At 42.1% G+C, this 19,400-nt stretch overlaps 1 protein-coding gene across 1 annotated transcript in view; it reads left to right on the top strand.

Moving 5' to 3' along the window:
* Positions 1-1,545, top strand: part of SPARCL1 (SPARC like 1) — a 64,108-nt gene extending 62,563 nt beyond the window's left edge. Inside the window, exon 11 of the mRNA XM_082272637.1 lies at positions 1,322-1,545. Within this exon, the coding sequence (XP_082128763.1) occupies positions 1,322-1,350 (29 nt within the window). The 3' untranslated portion in view covers positions 1,351-1,545. The remainder of the gene's footprint in view (positions 1-1,321) is intronic.
* The last annotated feature ends 17,855 nt before the right edge of the window (positions 1,546-19,400 follow it).

Here is a 19,400-nt window from a genome sequence, read left to right as displayed (position 1 = left end):
ATTGACTGAACTCTCATAACACCCAGGACATTGACTGCAAGTGATTTTCCTCCTCAATTCTACCTTATTTTTCTATTGCTGAATTATGTCTCTATTTCTTTGAAATACCCTTTTCCTGTAAATATTTTATTTGCACCAACTTTGACCTTTTCATTAATAAAGCCATATTTTGAAAAGTGTTAACCTTGTCCCTAAGCTCTTAATGCAAGCTAACAAAGAACCTGTCTCTTGAAGAGTGCTACTGTATAGGATAAATCCTATGAGCATACCTGTCTGTGGCAACAATGTGTGTTACAGACAATTATTCTAAAATCATAATTGGTATTGCTATTATTACGAGTTTCCCCGAGCGGGTGTCGGCAGTTAAAGGGTTAATTGCTTAATTAGCCCAGTGACAATCGCTCTCAGGCTGCTGGCCCCTAGATTTTGGTCCCACAAACTGGAAAATCTTTGTGAAGGGTGCAGCTGAGAGTGGCAATGTTACATATGTGACAGCGCGGTGTGAGATTGGCCAGTCCTTTGTCATGAGTTAGTGAGGAGGGAAGAGATCTGATACCAGTGTCCATCACAGTTACTACTGATGATGCCACAAGCCGTTTAATCTTGTTTCCAAGTCAGTGTGGAACACAGCTATGTTGCTCAGTTTGACTGTGTTAGTTCCACAGTAAGTTATCCTTCACCTGGAAGATGTTATCGAGGGGACACACCTGCCTGTGCTGTTTGCTGCTGGATTGTGCTCTTGATACCAGCAGTTGCAGGAAGTGTCCTAAAAAGTGACATACTGGCCTGTTGCTCTGGATTGCCAGTATGCCTTGTCATCCATGTGTGAGGAACATAGCCTCAGTCTCCTGCAAAATGGCTGAGTCATGTTTCAGGTTCTCTGTGTTGCCTGTTTGAGAGACTGCAACACTACAGTTCAAGTCTTTAGTCCCTGAAGCCCATGGCTAAAGAAAACATGTTGTTGACACTACTGGGGGTCAGTGTTATGTTACCCTATCCTACATTATATTGGAACTTTATGTGGTTACCGAGAGCAATAAATTAAGGTTAAGAGTAATATTCTGCTAAACCACCCACCATGCATAGTAAACTGCACCCTGATGAGGAATGTCGGCCCCCCCTGTCTCTGGTGCCACCACCAGGCCTCTGGAGGTTGGGGGGGGGGGCATTACACATATATTGGTGGTGTTACGTATAATGATGTTAGAAAATACAAACTGTAGACATTGTGGGGATGATCTGGAATACCCCCTGTTTTAGGAGACTTTTTCTAGTTTCTACATAAACAATATAACTTGTATAATTTTCTTTTGCTTTATAGGTGATATTGATGAAAACCTTTTGTTCTGAATGAAGCTTAATATTCCATGCTCACTCCAAGAATGTAACTCCCTTGACAAGATATGGAACAGAAGAATAATATCTACAACAAACAAGGGACAACAGTTCTACTTAATTATTTGACACATTTGTAGAGTATCTTAGAAGAAAGCAATTAATATCCTAATACTGACATATCTGTGTGCTTACTAATGTTAACATACATTTTTTTTTAAGCCAAGAAATATGTAGGCTGCCACTGGTGACCTTTCCTTTTGGAAATTTTAATTGTCTGTTGTGCTAATCCAATTGTTTCAGTTACAGTCTTAAAACTAGTATTCGCATCAGGAGTTCTGACTTTGTTCTGACAAAGTCAGAAGATTTGAAACTACAGAGAGTTTGGTAACTGATGTTTTTAGAAGCCATTTAGAACTATACCAGCCTAAATGTTTCACTCATACAGCGAAGCGGCGGCTCTATTATGTGAAATCACATACTTGTATGTCATTTTGTGCAGTGGTTCTGGGGCACACGTGATTGGACAGAGCAGGAGCCAATCATTGGGTCCGGTGGACCCGATGTCCACTGGCACCCAGCGATTATTTCAGAGAGAGGCAGAATGGCGGTCTGCCTATGTAAAGAAAGATCTTGTGCTTCTGCTAATAAGGAACACGGATCTCTGTCTTCCCCCAGTCAAAGCATCCTCCACACAGTTAGCAAGCATTCCCAGGGAACACATTTAAGCCTTTAATCGCCACTGATGTTAACCCCTTCCCTGCCAGTGTCATTATTACAGTTACAGTGAATTTTGTTTAGCACTGATCACTGTATTGGTGTCACTGGTCCCCAAAAAAGTGTCACTTAGTGTCAGATTTGTCTGCCGCAATGTCGCAGTCCTGCTAAAAATCGCTGATTGCCGCCATTACTAGTAAAAAAAATAAAAGTTCCATAAATCTATCCCCTAGTTTGTAGACGCAATAACTTTTGCGCAAGCCAATCAATATACACCTATTGGAATTTTTTTTACCGGAAACGTAGCAGAATACATATTGGCCTAAATTGATGAAGAAATTTGATTTTTTACATTTTTTTTATTGGATATGTTTTATAGCAGAAAGTAAAAAATATTGTTTTTTTTTTCATAATTGTTGGTCTTTTTTTTGTTTATAGCGCAAAAAATAAAAATTGCAGAGGTGATCAAAATCCACCAAATAAAAAGCTATTTTTGTGGGAAAAAAAGGACATACATTTTATTTGGGTACAGTGTCTTACGGCTGTGCAATTGTCAGTTACAGTAACGCAGTGCTGTATCACAAAAAATGGCCTGGTCACTAAGGGGGTGAAACCTTCTGGGGCTGAAGTGGTTAATGCAGTTCTGTTATCAATAATACATCATTACATGATTTTTTTTCCTAAACATGATTTGATTTCAGGGTCGCCTAATCCTATCATTGTAAGCTGCATGTAAATAAACTGAAAAATAAAACTCTGACAGGAAGAAAGTGCAGAGTGACCAAATGGATGACCTCAGTACATGTTGTATCAGCAACTTACTTTTCCACATTGATGCCCATAGTAACATGGCATTGTAACAATGGGTTCCCTTTAGAATCCAGCTTGATGTTCCTGTTTTTAAAAAAAATACCTCTCTTATTTGTTAGTAAAACGTTTTCTTTTACCACGCAATAATATACAATAATCCAGCAATACGAACTATAGAAACTATAGGTAAAACTTTTTTTTTTTTTTCATTTTAATTTTGGTTAGAGTAAGGGAGGGTTATAACCCCTGTAAGGTTTACTTTTGCCATCTTTGTCCCATTGGGAAGAATTACCTTCACTTCCTGTCCCAAAGCCAAACAGGAAGAAAGAGGAAATCCCTGCTAATTTAGGGAATCTCTTGGGCCCCAGGTCACCAGAACTAGTGTACCCATTGGATTATTCCCCCTCTATTACTTTTTTTTGGGGACAACTTTTGTGGATTTTCTTTTACTTTCAGTTTCAATGATAATGGTAAATAGGACAAATAGAGAGGATGAATCTTCTTGATGGGGACATAGACAGCAATAAAAACTGATAGGTGTTTTAATCCCTCTCCCTTCTATCCAAAACTTAAAAAAAAGTTTTGCCTTTAGTTATACACTATATTTTTAAAAGTATTTGAAGCCAGGCCTTCATTTCCAACATCAGTGCCGGACCCGCTTCTGGGAGAAAAGTCAAACATTCCCATAGACACACTCCTAAACCTTGTGGACATCCTTTCTAGAAGAGTTGAAGCTGTTATAGCTGCAAAGGGTGGGCCAACTCAATATTGAACCCTACGGACTAAGACTGGGATGCCATTAAAGTTCATGTGCGTGTAAAGGCAGGCGTCCCAATACTTTTGATAATATAGTGTATTTTAAAATCAGATTGTAATCAAAGAAATAGCATTTTGAATTGCCATATTTTTACTATATAATATTTTAAAAATAATGGTTGTATGTGTGGATGTTTCTATTTATTCAGGTCATAGTATATCTGTGATCTATGCAAGAGGTTTTGTAATTTTAGTTGTGGGTTTGATCTACCATGCCATATAAAAAAGATATGGTGTTTATCGTTTCTTCACAATGACATTCTGAGGATGTACAAAATGACCTAATTATATAAAAAAAGCCAGTGGACCCAAAAAAGAGTTTTTTGAGCCAATAAAAAGCTAGAAAAGCATTTTCAAAGACTTTGACTTTCATTAGTCGATAGACAAAATATCAGTTCCAATTCTTCCTGCCCAATGATTTGGCATTCTTCAAAGATCAGTGTAAGTAATTATTATAAAACCCCAAAAGCCCAAAATAGGTCAGAAAGAATCCTAGGATGACAGAAAAGAATCTGAAGGCATCTTTTGTCCTTAATAACGTCTGTGTTTTAGGAGTCTACCATAAGGAAAGCACTTAACAAGGGTTGTGTTAAGAGGTTACCTAAGGGGAAACCATTAGTGGCAAAACGAAAAAAAAAATTTAACAAAAATCTAACTGTACGGGATGTTCCACAGCACTATTGAAACTATTTAAAAAAGATAAATTAGACAAAAGTTTAACTTAAATGCATATAATTATTAACACCAAAATGTTATTTGCAGAAGAGTTACTGCTCATCATCAGAAATGAGTGTGTTTTCCAACTCTTTCCACCAGTGGTCTTGATTATTTAAACCGGCCTTTCTGAACCGATGTGCCGCAGCACACTGGGGTGCTGTCAGAGGTTTTTAGGTGTACTGTGCGATCATGGTAGAGAAGGGCTGTCAGATGAGCCTGATTCCCACTGTACATCGGCACTGTGAGGGAGCTCCGTCAGTCTTAGCAAAGTGAAAGTAAAGGGAGAGGGAGTGTGCTGTGCTCTCTGCTTCCCGCTACAGTGCAGTACCGGCCGTGTGAGGAAAGGTACTGTACTATAATTTTTCAAAGGGCTTTATAGAAGTGTGTGTGTGTACATGTGTGTATGTGTTTTTTGTGTGTACGTGTGTGTATGAGTGTGTATGTGTGTGTGGTTGTATGTGTACAAATATGTGTGTGTGTGTGTACATGTGTCTGTGTGTCTGTGTGTGTGTGTGTGTACATGTGTCTGTGTGTGCACACATGTGTCTGTGTGTGTGTGCACATGCGTTTGTGTGTGTGTACATGTTCCTCTATGTGTGTTCATGTGTCTGTCTGTACATGTGTCTGTATACATGTAAGGGTGTACATGTGTGTATGTACTGTATGTGTGCATGTTTACATGTGTGTGCATGTGTCTGTATGTGAGTGTGTTTATACATTTGTTTGTATGCGTATGTGTGTGCATGTATCTGTGTGTGTGCGCATGTGTCTGTATGTGTGCATGTATAAATGTGCATGCATGTTTGTGCATTTGTGTGTGTGTGTGCATTTGTGTGTGTTTGTGCATTTGTGTGTGTGTGTGTGTGTGTGTGTTTGTTTCTACATGTGTGTGTGTGTTTGTAGGTTACTTTGAATCCTGAGCCCCCCCCCCCCCCATTCCTGTGAAGTCAGAACTGCTTTTTTAGGGCTTGTTTGTGATAGCAGCAGGGAGTGATGCTCCTCTGAAAAGCAATCCATGTTCAGATCGCTTTTCAGAGGCTTTTGGCAAGCGGTAAAGAGATAGTATGTTGATATAAGAGTATGTTGTCTCCTCCCCAACCACCTGTTTTAGGCCCATAAATGCAGCACCATCACACCGCAACCGTGCAATGCACACAGTTGTGAGGTGGTTGCAGTGAAGCCCCATTTACCCTGGGTATACCTCCAGCTGCAGCCACAGCATGTGTACACCCCAGCTGCTGCCTCTACAGCTCAACCATGTGGTGTTACCACCCCTCCAAAAGAAAAAAGGGGAAGGGGGCCCCAAGGAGTTCAAAAAGAGGGAAGGAGGGAAATTAGGTAATTATCACAAAAATTCAAAATCCCTGATAACAATATAGCAGACTACACATAAGAATTAAAATTATGATGACAACGTTGTCATATAAAATAAACACCCCTGGGGTTAACCATCACACCACATGCACATCATATGCGATTAAAGCTGTCATATAGTAATACCAAATCTAGAAATCAGGTAGTAGTGGGTAGCAGGAACCCACAGTGATGTCAGCTGATCTTCAACTGTACATAAACCACTATGGACATCTACTCTCACCAATCACCTGCTAACAATGCATGGTTAACTACTTCAAGCAAATATGACATACTGTAAATTGATACAGTCCCTTCTTCAGGGATATTTATCAAACCAAGGCAGCTCAAGGATGCCAGTCCTTCTCATGTGTTATAACTGTGTGTGAAAAGCAGCTGAAAGAGGGAGCCGGGTGGATCCCAGGTCAGAATAAATCGTATCCTCTCTGCACATCATGAGGAGTGAAACAAGTTCCATAGATGAACAGGCACTTCCCACACTATAAAGTATGTCTAATATTTTACTCACGGTTGTGTGGATGACTGTAAACCCCACACACGTTAGGGTTGCCACCTCATCCCTTTAAACCAGGACAAACATTAATTTCCCAGGTTCTGTGGCTGATTAAGGGGGTAATTAAACTCACTTAGTGCCTTATAGTGATGGGCCAAACACCCCCTGGTTCGGTTCACAACAGAACATCTCGAACAGGGGAAACGTTCTAGCGAATATTCAAACCCTATTAAAGTCTATGGAACACGAACATGAAAAATTAAAAGTCCTCATTTTAAAAGGTTTATAAGCAAGGTATTGCCATAAAAAAAATGTATGGGGACCTGGGTACTGCCCTGGGGGACATGCATCAATGCAAAAAAATGTTTTTAAAATGATCATTTTTAAAGGAGCAGTGATTTTAATTATGCTTAAAGTGAAACAGTAAAAATAAACAATTCCTTTAAACATCGTGCCTGGGGTGTCCCCTTGATATGCCTGTAAAATAGCGCATCTGTACGATGTATGTAGCCTGTTGCAGCAATACTGACATTTCTAAATGAAAAAATGCACTCAGCGGGCGAACATCCTGCTAAGTGCCAGCAAGGTTCAGTTGTTAGGGGACTACCTGAATGGGTGATGTTTAGGCCAAACCTATGCTCAAGCCAAAACAATTCACCCATCCCTAGGGGTATCTGAACACTGTAACCCCTCACAGTTACTCTTGCTGGGGGGCAGGAATGGGCCCTGCTGTTAAAAATTAGAAACAAACATTGAAACTACATGTCCTCGTCATACAGGTGCAGAAATATTGGGCCTTGGGTGTTGGTGGGGCCTGAACACTGTAACCCCTCACAGTTACCCTTGCTGGGCGCAGGAACGGGCCCTGCTATTAAAAATTAGAAACAAAATTTAAATTACATGCACCTCTGATACAGGTGCAGAAAAATTGGGCCTTGGGTGTTGGTGGTGCCGTAAGCCAAAAAGAAGCTAGCATAATCAAGATTCAGGAATAGGATAGGCAGCATAGGCAGACTTCAAGGGATCCCAGACTCCTAGCAAATTCAATCAGTTACATCAGCATTAGGGGCTTGATAGCTGCTGTTGATCCAGGACTGATTCATTTTGATAATTGTCAGCCGGTCAACAGAGTCTGTGGACAGACGCACTGTTTTATCCGTCACAAAACCTGCAGCAGCACTTAATGTCCATTTGAAAAGCATGCTGGAAGCAGGATAGGCCAGTAGCTCAATTGCATATTGAGCAAGTTCTGCCCAGTGGTCCATCCTCAAGAAGCAGTAACCCAGTGGATGCTCAGTTGGAAAGGTCTCTAAGTCTGTTCTTGCCCCTAGATAATCCTGCATCTTATGCTGCAGACATTGCCGAAGGTTGCTTAAACCTAACAGCCCTGGGCGCTGAGGACTAAAGAATTGTTTAAAGGCATCGGTCAGCCGGATGCCTTCTCCACCACTCCTCCTTTGACCGAACAAAGCCTCAGAAACACGTTGTCCAGGAAATGGTAACTTCCCAGTGTCTGGAAAGGTGTTACACAGATTGTTCTTCAAGGCATTCTCAAGATGTTTCATCCCCTGCTCCCTCTGCGAAGTCAGAATGAGCTCCACAACTTTACACTTGTAACATAAATCAAGAAGGGTTGCCAACCAGCAATATCCCTCTCCTTGATACCACAAATTCTTGGGTCCTTTCGCTGGCTTTGCAGCATCAGGGAGCCCATGCAGTGTAAGTTTGAGGAGCCATGAGATTCTGAGTCCTCTGGGTCACTAAGGATGACATTGTCAGGAGAAACCTCTTCCCAGCTACATACAACTCCTGGGGTTTCTGGGGAATAAAATCCATCCCTTAAAGAATGCTTTATGTTATCCTCTACATCCATGCTACCACAATCCTCCTTCTCTTCTTCCTGTGTGTGTTTCTTGTGGCCCCTGCAGGAATGGTATCTGCATTAAGGGGGCCTTGTGGGGAAAGGAAGTCCTCCTCTTCCTCTCACTGTTCTGCCTTAAATGCCCTGTCCATGATTCCATGAAGCATGTACTCCAGCAGGAAGACTAGAGGGACAGTGTCACTGATGCATGCATTGTCATTGCTCACCATCCTTGTGGCCTCCCCAAATGGTGACAGGACAGTGCATGCATCCTTTATCATTTGCCACAGGCGTAGCAAAAAGAAGCCAAGCTCCCCTGAGCCTGTCCTTGTGCCATACTCACACAGGTACTCATTGATGGACCTCTGCTGCTTGTGCAGCCACTGCAGCATTGCCTAGGTTGAGTACCACCTGGTGGGCATATCACAAATGAGGCAGTTGGTGGACAGGTTGAATTCCCGTTGAATGTCAGCCAGCCAATCACTGGCATCGTATGACTGCCAGAAATGGCCACAGGCTTTTCTGGCCTGCCTCAGAAGATCTTGTAATCCCGGGTACCTGTTCAAGAAATGCTGCACCACCTAATTCAGGACATGTGCCATGCATGTAAAATGTGTCAAGTGTCCCTGTCGGAGGGCGGAGAGAAGGTTGGTGCCATTGTCACAAACAACCATTCCTGGCTCAAGCTGCCATGGCCTCAACCATCTCTCAGCCTGCCCCTGCAGAGCTGACAGAATCTATGGCCCGGTGTGGCTCCTGTCCCCTAGACAGACCAACTGAAGCACGGCATGGCATCTTTTAGCCTGACTGCTTGTGTAGCCCCTTGAACGCTTAGGGAGCACTGCTGGTTAAGAGGACAAGTCAGCAGAAGAGGCCATAAAGGAAGAAGAAGGGGAGGGGGTGGAGTAGACAGATGGGGCAGAATCACCACCAGCTTTTTGGAGGTGTGCTGGTGGAACAAGCTCCAGCACTGAACCCTGTCCTGCATCCTACCCAGCTGCCAGCAGAGTTTCCCAGTGCGCCTTGAAGGAAATGTAACGTCCCTGACCATGCCTGCTGGACCAAGAGTCAGCAGTAATGTGAACCTTCCTGCTGACTGCTCTGTCCAATGAGACCAAAACATTGCCTTCCACATGATGGTACAGAGCTGGAATGGCCTTACATGCAAAGAAATTAATTTTTAGAACTGGCCACTTGGGTACAGCACATTCTGCAAATTTAGGAAAGGGGGCAGATTCTACCAGATGAAGAGACAGCAGTTGTAGTGCTAGCAATTTGGCCAAGCTAGCATTTATATGCTGACTGAGCATTTGGATGGCTGGGATAGTATTTTTTTTACAGTTCAGCAACTGGGTTAGCAAAATTTGCCTGCTGGTCAAATCAACAGGTGGTGTACTGCTAGCAGATTGGGTGCAAGTACCTGTGGCACCCATTGCTATACCATCATCCGTCTCAGTGCAGGTTTTTGAGAGGACTTGAGGTATAGTAGGGGTAGAGATCCCAGATGAGGAGCAAGGAGAAGTCTGCATTTTATTATGATGTGGGGCTTTCAGGTGCTGTTGCCAATGGACTGCGTGGCAGGTCGTCATATGTCTTATCAAGCATGTGGTGCCCAAGTGGCTGGTGTTCTAGCCATTTTTATTCTGCTTCAGACAGAGATTGCAAACAGCAACGCTGCACATTTGTTGATAAAAGCCTACACCAATGAACTTTTGGATGTCAGCGGGGAGTTATCAGTACCCTGCAACCCTTGCTGATGCAGAAGGAATAACACCTGTGACACAAAAGGGGGGACAGCAATTATGCCCTAAATAACATTAGTGCTGCTGCACCACAAAAAAAAAACACTGCTGATGCAGAAGGAATAGCACCTGCGACACGATAGGGGGGACAGCAATTATGCTCTAAATAAAATTAGTGCTGCTGCACCACAAAAAAACCACTGCTGACACAGAAGGAAAAGTACCTGCGACACAAAAGGGAGGACAGCAATTATGCCCTAAATAAAATTAGTGGTGCTGCGCCACAAAAAAAAACACTGCTGACGCAGAAGATATAGCACCTGCGACACAGAAGGGGGAGTACTAAGATTGCAGCAACAGAACCTAAAGCTGCAAAAAAATAAAATTTAAAAGAAAAAAAATATTTCAATAAAAAAAAAAAATGGGATCAGTGGGGTGACACAGACGTGTTATATACACCAACACCTCAGTGGCCCCACTACACTGTGTTAGAGAAGAATCACAGCACAGCACTGCACTGACTGCACTACACTGTTTTACACAAGAATCAGCCCTACACTACACTGCACTGCAGTACACTGTGTTACACAAGATGAATCAGCACAGCACTACACTACACTGACTGCACTACGATGTGTTACACAAGAATCAGCCCTACACTACACTGTACTGACTGTAATGAATATGAAAGCACAATCCATTAACTATCTCCACTCCTAATCTTCACTAACACACTACACACGGCTGCCGTGTAAGCAGCCTTATATAGTGTGGGGCGTGGACTTAGCCCCTGAGCTATGATTGGCTAAAGGCACCCTGCCTTTGGCCAATCATGGCTCTGACAGTGACAGGACATTGTGCTGTGATTGGCCAAAGCATACAGGTCAGGTGCATGCTTTGGCCAATCACAAGAACTTAATGCACTGCAATCGCACAGTGCATTATGGAGTGCTCATCGGCGAGTGAACTTACCGCTGAGAGCCACATTTGTTTGTGTGTTCAGCGAACACACAAGCGCACGATGTTCGAGTCAAACTTAAGTTCGACTTGAACGGTCAGGCCATCACTAGTGCCTTATGTGCATTATATTAGCCTCAGAACCTGTGTAATTAAAATGTGTCCTGGATTAAAGGGATGAGGGGACAACCCTACCACACGCTGATACAAGTGATGAGGCAGGGGTTTCAGAGCCGTGACTGGTGGCATAGCCATAACATACCGCTGGTATTACTGCAGGTGGTTTGGATCATTCACAGCTGCTCTAGCATGACGTCTTCCTCTCAGCTGAGCGGAGTAAGCTGAAAGCCTAGGAGCCTCTTGTTGTTGGTGGTAGCCTCAGATGATGCTGGTGCAGATACTGGTTCTCATCCATTCACTGATTATCATATGAAGCAACCAGGGATCGAGGCTATTACTCTAAACGTGTGGACTGTATCTTATTCACTGGCAGGTTCTCTAGTGGGTCAGCTTGCATTCCTTGCTAAGCACAGCGGGCAGGCTGGAGGTGACAGGAAAGTGGCTGATTCAGGGATGGCACATGGTGCAGAGGTGAACCGGGTGTAGGGTTGCCACCTCATCCCTTTAAACCAGGACACATAATAATTGAGTTTAATTACCACCTTAATCAGCCTCAGTGTTTCCTGGTTTAAAGGGATGAGGTGGCAACCCGAACTGGAGGGTGGGTGCAGGGACAGACGCACTGACGTATTTTGTCCACTAGGTGGCGTGCACTTCTTCGGGGTAGTGTGCCCACCTTCCATTGTGACTTTTAAACCCTTTGCAATCTTCTCAAAGGGGAAGTATTTTGTGGGGCACGCCCTGTCCTCGGGTTTCTGGTTATTAACACCTATAGGGGTCAAGGTTGGTGTATGTGGGTACATCAATACTTGTTGCCATCATGTGGCCAGTTGTGAGAATACACATGAACAATTATACAAATACAAATACATGTATGACAGTAGCTATTGCCATTCTAACTTGACCAGATAGACTATATGTTTGCAGCCCTGTTTATTGTCAATTTGTTTTTTAGAATTCATATTTATTATGTGTAAGATATTCCTACAATCATTCATGTTGATCATTTTATTTATTTTAATTTGAATTTAATTAGAATTTTGATCAGTCAGTTGACAAAGCACACATAAAGACAAGGCAGATTTAGATTAGACATAGGGTATTTAGACTTGACTAGGGTAATAGGAAAACTTGGAGGTTCAGTACAGTGTTGAGTCCTTTGGGAATCATAGTTCCAATGTGAAAAATTCATTCTTTTTCTCTCTGAAGTAAGATTGTATTGAAATGTCCTCTTCTACTTGATAAGTTAAGGGCATAAAAGCCCTTAACTTTCAGGACATTAGGTTTCCCTTTATGGTTCTCAGAAAAATGGTGGGCAATTGATGCCTTTTTGTCTTTTCCATGGATACTAGACAGGTTCTCACTGATGTGGACTTTTAAGGGGCATTTTGTTTTGCCCACATAGTACTTATGGCACGGCATTCTAAGATGTAAAGAAGATGGGTGGTATTGCAGTTGATAAACTGTTTTATCTGGTATGTTTTTCGCCTGTCTGCATCGGTAAAGGTAGTTGTTCTGTCCACTAGCTTGCAGATGTGGCACTTCCCACATGGGAACATGCCTGTAAGGTGAGGGAGATCAGTGAGATAGCTGCGTGGCATGGGTTAATTAATTCTGATCTTACTAATTTATCTGTAAGGTTCTTGGCCCTCCTGGCTATCAAAAGTGGTCTGGGCCCACTATGTCAGCCAGTTGGGGTGAGCGGGTCAACAGATGCCAGTTTTTAGTTAGGATATTACGCACCTCCTCCCATTGAGAGCCATAGGTTGCAATAATCCTCACTGGTTCTGGTTTGTCACGTTGGGTCTAATCACAGGTTTATTTAACTTTTAGTAGATCTAATCTAGTTCTCTGTGATGCTTTTCTTCTGGATCTTCTCAAGGTTCTATGTGGATGTTTTTACTCCCTAAATCTTGCATAGAGTTGTGTTGCTTCTAGTTGGTAGTAAGAGTCTAATGCACAGTTTTGGCGTATTCTAAGGAACTGTTCAGTAGGTATCCCTTTTATCAGCGATTTGGGATGATGGCTGCTTGCTTCAAGGAGAGTATTTGCAGCAGTTTCCTTCCTATACGTCTTTGTGATAAGTTTGCCCTCTTCATTCCTAATCAAAAGGTCCAGGAAGGAGATTTGGTAGGGATCATGGTTGAAAGTAAGATATATGTTTCTGCTGTTGAAATTCGGTCCCTCTATTAATCTCACTAGACTGTCAGGATTACCGTTCCAGAGCACCAGCACATCATCTATGTACCTCAGCCATAGAAGGGCATGGCTGAGGTACCATTCTGAGCAATAAACGACCTCTTTCTCCCACCATCCCAGGTGAAGGCAAGCGTAGGCAGGCGCCCAGGGGGCTCCCATGGAAGTACCCCCTATCTGTCTGTACCCATAAATTGAAAACAGTTATTCATGAGGGCAAACTGTAATAGTTCCAAGAGAAATTCATTTTGGGCTCCCATTAGGGGAAAGTTGGACTCCAGAAAGTGTGCCGTGGCAGCTAAGCCCCAAGAATGGGGTATAGATGTATAGAGCAACTCAACATCTATGCTAGCTAGGATGACATCAGGAGGTACTGACAAGTTGTCAGTTGTAATTAGGACATGTCTAGTATCTTGCACGTTATGGTAACTTTGTAAACATTCTTTTAAGAAGTGCATCAAGGTTTTTCCCTATCCCTTCCAAAGGGCCCTTTATTGCCCAGATTATAGGTTTGCCTGGTGGGTTTTGAGGTGACTTGTGGACCTTTGGTATGATATAAATGGTAGGAGTATTAAACTTGATTACTTTTAGATATTCCAGCTCTTTTTAGTAATGAGATTTGCTTCATATGCCAGACTTAATTTAAAGTTTAACTCTTCCACAATAGTGGGGAAAGGATTAGTATCAAGTTTCTCATACGTAGATCTGTCATTCAGTTGCCTTCTTATTTCTTTTTCATAGTAATCTTGAAATAAAAGGAACACATTTCCACCTTTATCACTTTTTTATTGATGATTAGACCAGGTGCTTCCTTGAGTTCCCAAAGAGCTTGACGTTCCTCACAGTCCAGGTTATCATCTTTCCAGCCCATCTAGTCCAAGTGATGAAGGTCCTCCTGGACTAAGTCCAGAAAAACCCCCAACCTCCTGTTTTTGCGAAAAGGTGGTATCTTCGTAGATTTAATCTGAAGGCCTGATTCCCTTCTCCAGGGGTTCTGAGAGGCTACCGGTGGTAGATCAGGAATGTCTTCATCTTCTCCACACCAGAGGGAGGCCAAAGTTTCCAGGATTACTTGGTCCTGAGTATCTCTAAAGGTGGCTACTGTATCTTCAGTGTCCTGTCTTTGATGTAGCTGTATTAAGTATACCTTCCTTAAGAAGAGGCATATATCTTTGTATACCTCAAATTGATTCATTGAATTCGTAGGGGAGAAGAATATACCTCTCTTAAGTAGTTTAATGTTGATGTCCTGATTGCCTCTCTCCTGGGCTCTCCAACTTTTCTTTTTTCTTTTTCGCTTTCTGTATCTTTTTCTAAATTTTTTTAGTATTTTGTCTCCTGTCATGACTGCTCTTCCTCTAAAAAACCAACACATCGATCATCTTCATTGTCACTCCCTGATGTGGTAGTTAGATTCCTTGAGAATGACCGCGATCCCTTTCTTGATCTTCGGGGTCTGCTGCGTCCCCTTGTGTTTGATAGATCAAAGATATCCTCTTTTTCCCAGTCATCAAGATCCCTTTGAAGTTTAGATTATTTATTTAGTCCTAGATTTCTCTGTACCTTAACTACTTCTTTCTTTAGTAGTTCATTATGTTTTTCAAATTCTGGTTTATCACTGAATTGCTCTAATTGTTTAAAACTCTCATCAATCTGAGCTTGTATCTCCAACAATTGTAACTTCTCCTCTTCAACTATCAGTTTCATAACAGCAAGGCCATGATTGATACATGTTTGTTTCCATTTACTAAAAAATCTTTCATTTTGTAAGTGCTGAGCTGGGGTCACGCCTTCTCGTAGTCCTCTAGGGATTCTTTTCTTATCAATATATGACTCTGTATGCTGCAGGTACACATATTTACCCAGCTGACAGATCCTATGGTACCTAAACTTCCTTTCCTTAATTTTGTACCATTTACCGCCCTTCCACCCTGACATGTGAACAAGCCCTTGGTTCACATCTGTGTGGATGCGTGCTGCGTGTAAGGCATTCCATTCCTTTCAATGGGCTTCCCTACCCGCAGAAATGCAAGGAAAGAAGTCCCCAACCCTTTATTAAAAATTGCACCCCATGTTTGCCAGTGCCTAAAGAGCAGAGCAATTGTCTGTGTGTCACAAATGAGCATGATTTTGCGCGTGTTCCGTGATACACAGTATTGTAAACCAAGCCTTGGACAGGAGGGCCTCAAGACACAGGATTACCTGGACTACTACTCTTCCATATCCTCATCCAAATCAGATTCTGCTGGAGTCTTCTCTGTCTTAGCCAACAAACAATGTTCACTTTCATTTGCTGGCCAATTGCACTCAGATCTTTTAGGGTTTGTGTGTGTAATTACCTGCATTTCCTGTTGTTATAATCACTTTGGTTAATAACTGCTGCACAATCAGATCATGGCAGCTGGCAGGTGATATTGGCAGGTGATATTGGCCATATGATTGGACATTTCATTAAATTATCAAGCAATCGTAGATGAAAAAAGAAAACTGAAAATGTTATTGTCCATTTACTACAGAAAAAAACATATAATGGCGACATATGTAATAAAAAAAACAAACTATACTCTTTTTAAATCTGCTTTAATTGTAATAATATGTGCTTGATTCAGACCTGTAACTATATAATTATTCTCCTATCATGGTCTCAGACAGTTGAGTCTTTGTGTTTTATTACATCATACCAATGTCATTAAAAGTCATCCACAAGAATTCATGTCTTATGACTGTTATTAAAAGACTGATGCGTGCAGTCTTTCTACCTATGTTCCTGTTTGAACCTAAAGAGGTTATCTAACCTCAGTTAAAGTAGAACAGAATCCAAAATGTTTTTTGTTTCTTTTGAATATTGCCTTGAAACTTTAGCTTCCAATAATTCATCCTGTGTGAATAATGCTACGCAAGGAATATAAGTGGATGGCTGTGCAGCGGGGGCGTGTCAGGACAAGTCTGATCATTGAAGAAGAGCACACTGAGATCCCAGAAGAGCTAGAGAATTGACCATGATGTGTTCTCTTGCTTAGAGTGGTCAGTTTATTTATAGGAAAGCAAGAGGACTAGCAGGAACACCAGGGATTTCACATAAAGGAAGCAACACAAAGAGAACAGGATACTTTCTCATACAAGTACAGCAGGCACATATCACAAATATGACGTGTTTGGGTAACAAACGCTTTAAGTAAATTGTGACTTCACTAACTTTTACAGCTCCTGTGATGTTCTGGGCAGTCAACTTCTACCTTGACACAACAATGACTGGATTAAGGCAAGTTGCCCACGCTGACTTTAAATGCTGGTATATGTTCCTTGCTAGGGATAAGTAAATCTTCCTGGGTTTGATTTTCAAGGGATTCAATGAATCCTGTATGAAGTCCCAAAAATCCCAACTTAAAATTATACCCCATTGAAATCTATGGAAGGAAAATCTTAACAATACATTCTGGCCATTTGCAAGGGTGAAGTGCTGTCAAAAAAGGGCTTGGGGTGGTGGGCACTGTCATGGGGCACATGTGCCAATGCAAAAAATGAAAAAAAAAAAAAAAAAAAAAAAAAACAATATCTTACAGCAGATAAAGACTTCATGGACAACATAGGAAATACACCAATCTTTTATATTACATGCTTGGGAGATGCCCTTGATTTGTATGTGGTGTTATGGAACAGTATGATTTTCATGAACTGTGTCAGCAACACTGAATGTGTGGCATCACATATTTTAGATTGTCTAATTGATTTTTTAACTTTTATATTTAGCTTGACTTAGCAAAAGCAGCACCTTAATTTGATTCATTACAATGTAAAAAAAAGCTTTTTTAGGTAGTTTTGGCTGTGACACCTAATTTGTTATCTATGATAGGTAATAGACCTGAACTGAATTGTGGAAGTAGCAGCCACAACAAATATGAAAGCTAAAAATATAAAATTAAAGCCTTCAACTTTGCAGAAATTGGCCAGTGGCACAAATATTTATTAGTACAATTTGCTGTGAGCTTCTTTTTTGCAGTACCGTTTTTGTAACTGCTTACAAATGTAATACAATAATAATACAAGCATGAAAGCACTTCATTACCACAACCCTACTTTCCCCAAACACCCTTTTTTTATCTATGTATCCCCAACTATTTCCAAAGAATTCAAAATACAAGCTTCAGGTATGTGTCTGGCTGGTGTTGGAACAGTATGTCAGCACTTGAATAGACGTTAAAGAGGAGCTCCAGGCTCCTTCAGAAAAATTAAGCCAGCAGCTACAAATACTTTTAATATGAGGACACTTACCTGTCCAGGGATACTGTGATGTTGGCACCCCAAGCCGATTCCCCAGTCAGCTTTGGGTGCAAGCACCAGCATCTGTAGTATATGGAAACAGGAAGCCTTGCGGCTTCATAGCCTGTTTCCGACTGCGCATGCTCTAGTCGCACTGCACTTTCTGAATAGTCCCGCCATCTTCTGGGACCTGTGTGTGTCCCAGAAGGCAGCAGGGGGGAGAAGGAGGGGCCTGAAATGTCATAGATTACAGATTGGCGATCTTACCCAGAAGTGGGAGCGGTTACCTGTCAAAACCAGGTACCCACTCCAACCTAAAAAGTGACAAATGTGGCAGTGGAGGGTGCAAACAAGAGGAGCTTCCCCTTTTGGGAAGAGCTCTGCTTTAAATAGCAAAAAAACAAGGCAAATTTTATCTTGCAATACAAATTAAGAGTGTATTATCTGAAAAACAATGGGACAGTGACTGGATAGTATGTAAGCAGTTTCATAGGCTAGAAAATAGGAGAAACAGAAGAGGCACTTTTATCTCATAATAGACATTAGAATATAAAAAAGCAGATCTTCACTTAAATGTGAAAGTTTCGCTCATCTCCGTTCCCCCAAAAGACTATTGGCAGTTTTTTTTTTTTTTCTGGGAGCGGGTTCCTTTTTTATGATAGGTTTTCTCTCTCACTCCCACATTTCTCAGCAAGTTTGGCCTGCACATCACATGTCCCAGGAGGATGCAGGATCAGTCTTAAAGTGCAGTATGTCTTGCTCATGTGCAGTGGGGAGCTGGCTATGAAACAGCAGATACCCACAACAGACTTTACACAGCAAAGGTGGCAGCTCAATTCATCAAAAAACGGGCAAACTACCAGCCCAGGTGAAGACAGCACTGAACTCCTAGGCTGGTACAAGTTTGTTTATTAAAAGTCAGCAGCTACAGTATTTGTAGCTGATGATTTATTTATTTGTTTTTTTTCTCTTAAGAGACAATAGTCACAAATATTATACAGCAGCTGGACAGTGATCATCCACATGGCATCGGGCATCAGTTGCCACCTGAAACTACAAAAAAAAAAGCTACATTATAACCATACCCAAGCCCGGTCATCTCCACTTTGTCAAAGCTCTTTGCAGTGCAGCTTTTCCCAAAAAATCTATTGGAAAATTCCTGAGCTGGATTACCTCAGAGTCACAGATTCCCAGCCACAAACCCTTTTTATTTATTATTTATGTTACTTTTTAAACTTGTGGTCAGCCATTCTTGTGATAAGCACACTTTTACATCTTTCACAATTATTGTGCTACTGACTACTGTTAGGCTTCTTTCACACGGTCCGCCTCCGCAGGCGGATCCGTGTTGCTCAGCGGGGATCGATCCGCGATCCCCGCTGAGCCGGGCGGATGACAGCTCCGTCTCCGCTTGCAGAGCAGAGAGGGAGGTGTCTCAGCACCCGCTGCCCTCTATGGGGGATCGGAGGAGAGCGGACCGCTTGTCCGCTCTCATCAGATCCGCTCCGCTCCGATTACTGAACGGATGGAAAAATAGGGTTTCCATCCGTCCAGATTTCAGCACAGGATCGGATGCGGATTGCAGCGGGTGTCAGCGGAGGTGACCTCCGCTGACACCCGCTGCCCCATAGAGCTGCATGGAGGATCCGATCAGATCCGCCTAAAAAACTGACAGGCGGATCTGATCGGACCGCCCGTGTGAAAGAGCCCTTACTGCTTTCTAGGTCAGCTGTTTACTAAACAAAGGTGATGATGTGCTGACTCAATGTCCTATAAGCAAGCTGGATGGGAGAGGCACAGAGATGTAAAAATCAGTAGATTGACTAAAAAATACACTGCCTGGCCAAACAGAAAAGTCGGTCACAGTTGGCTTTGATTACGGCATACATTCGCTGTGGCATTGTTTTGATAAGCTTCTGCAATGCCACAAGATTTATTTCAGTCCAGTGTTGCATTAATTTTTCACCAAGATCCTGTATTGATGATGGGAGAGTTGGACCAC

This window comes from Pelophylax lessonae (genome assembly GCF_965119305.1).
Source record: "Pelophylax lessonae genome assembly, chromosome: 1".
In the NCBI taxonomy this organism is placed as follows: Eukaryota; Metazoa; Chordata; class Amphibia; order Anura; family Ranidae; genus Pelophylax; species Pelophylax lessonae.
The sequence above is the reverse complement of the archived record's forward strand: the minus strand, read 5'-3'. Positions and strand labels throughout refer to the sequence as shown.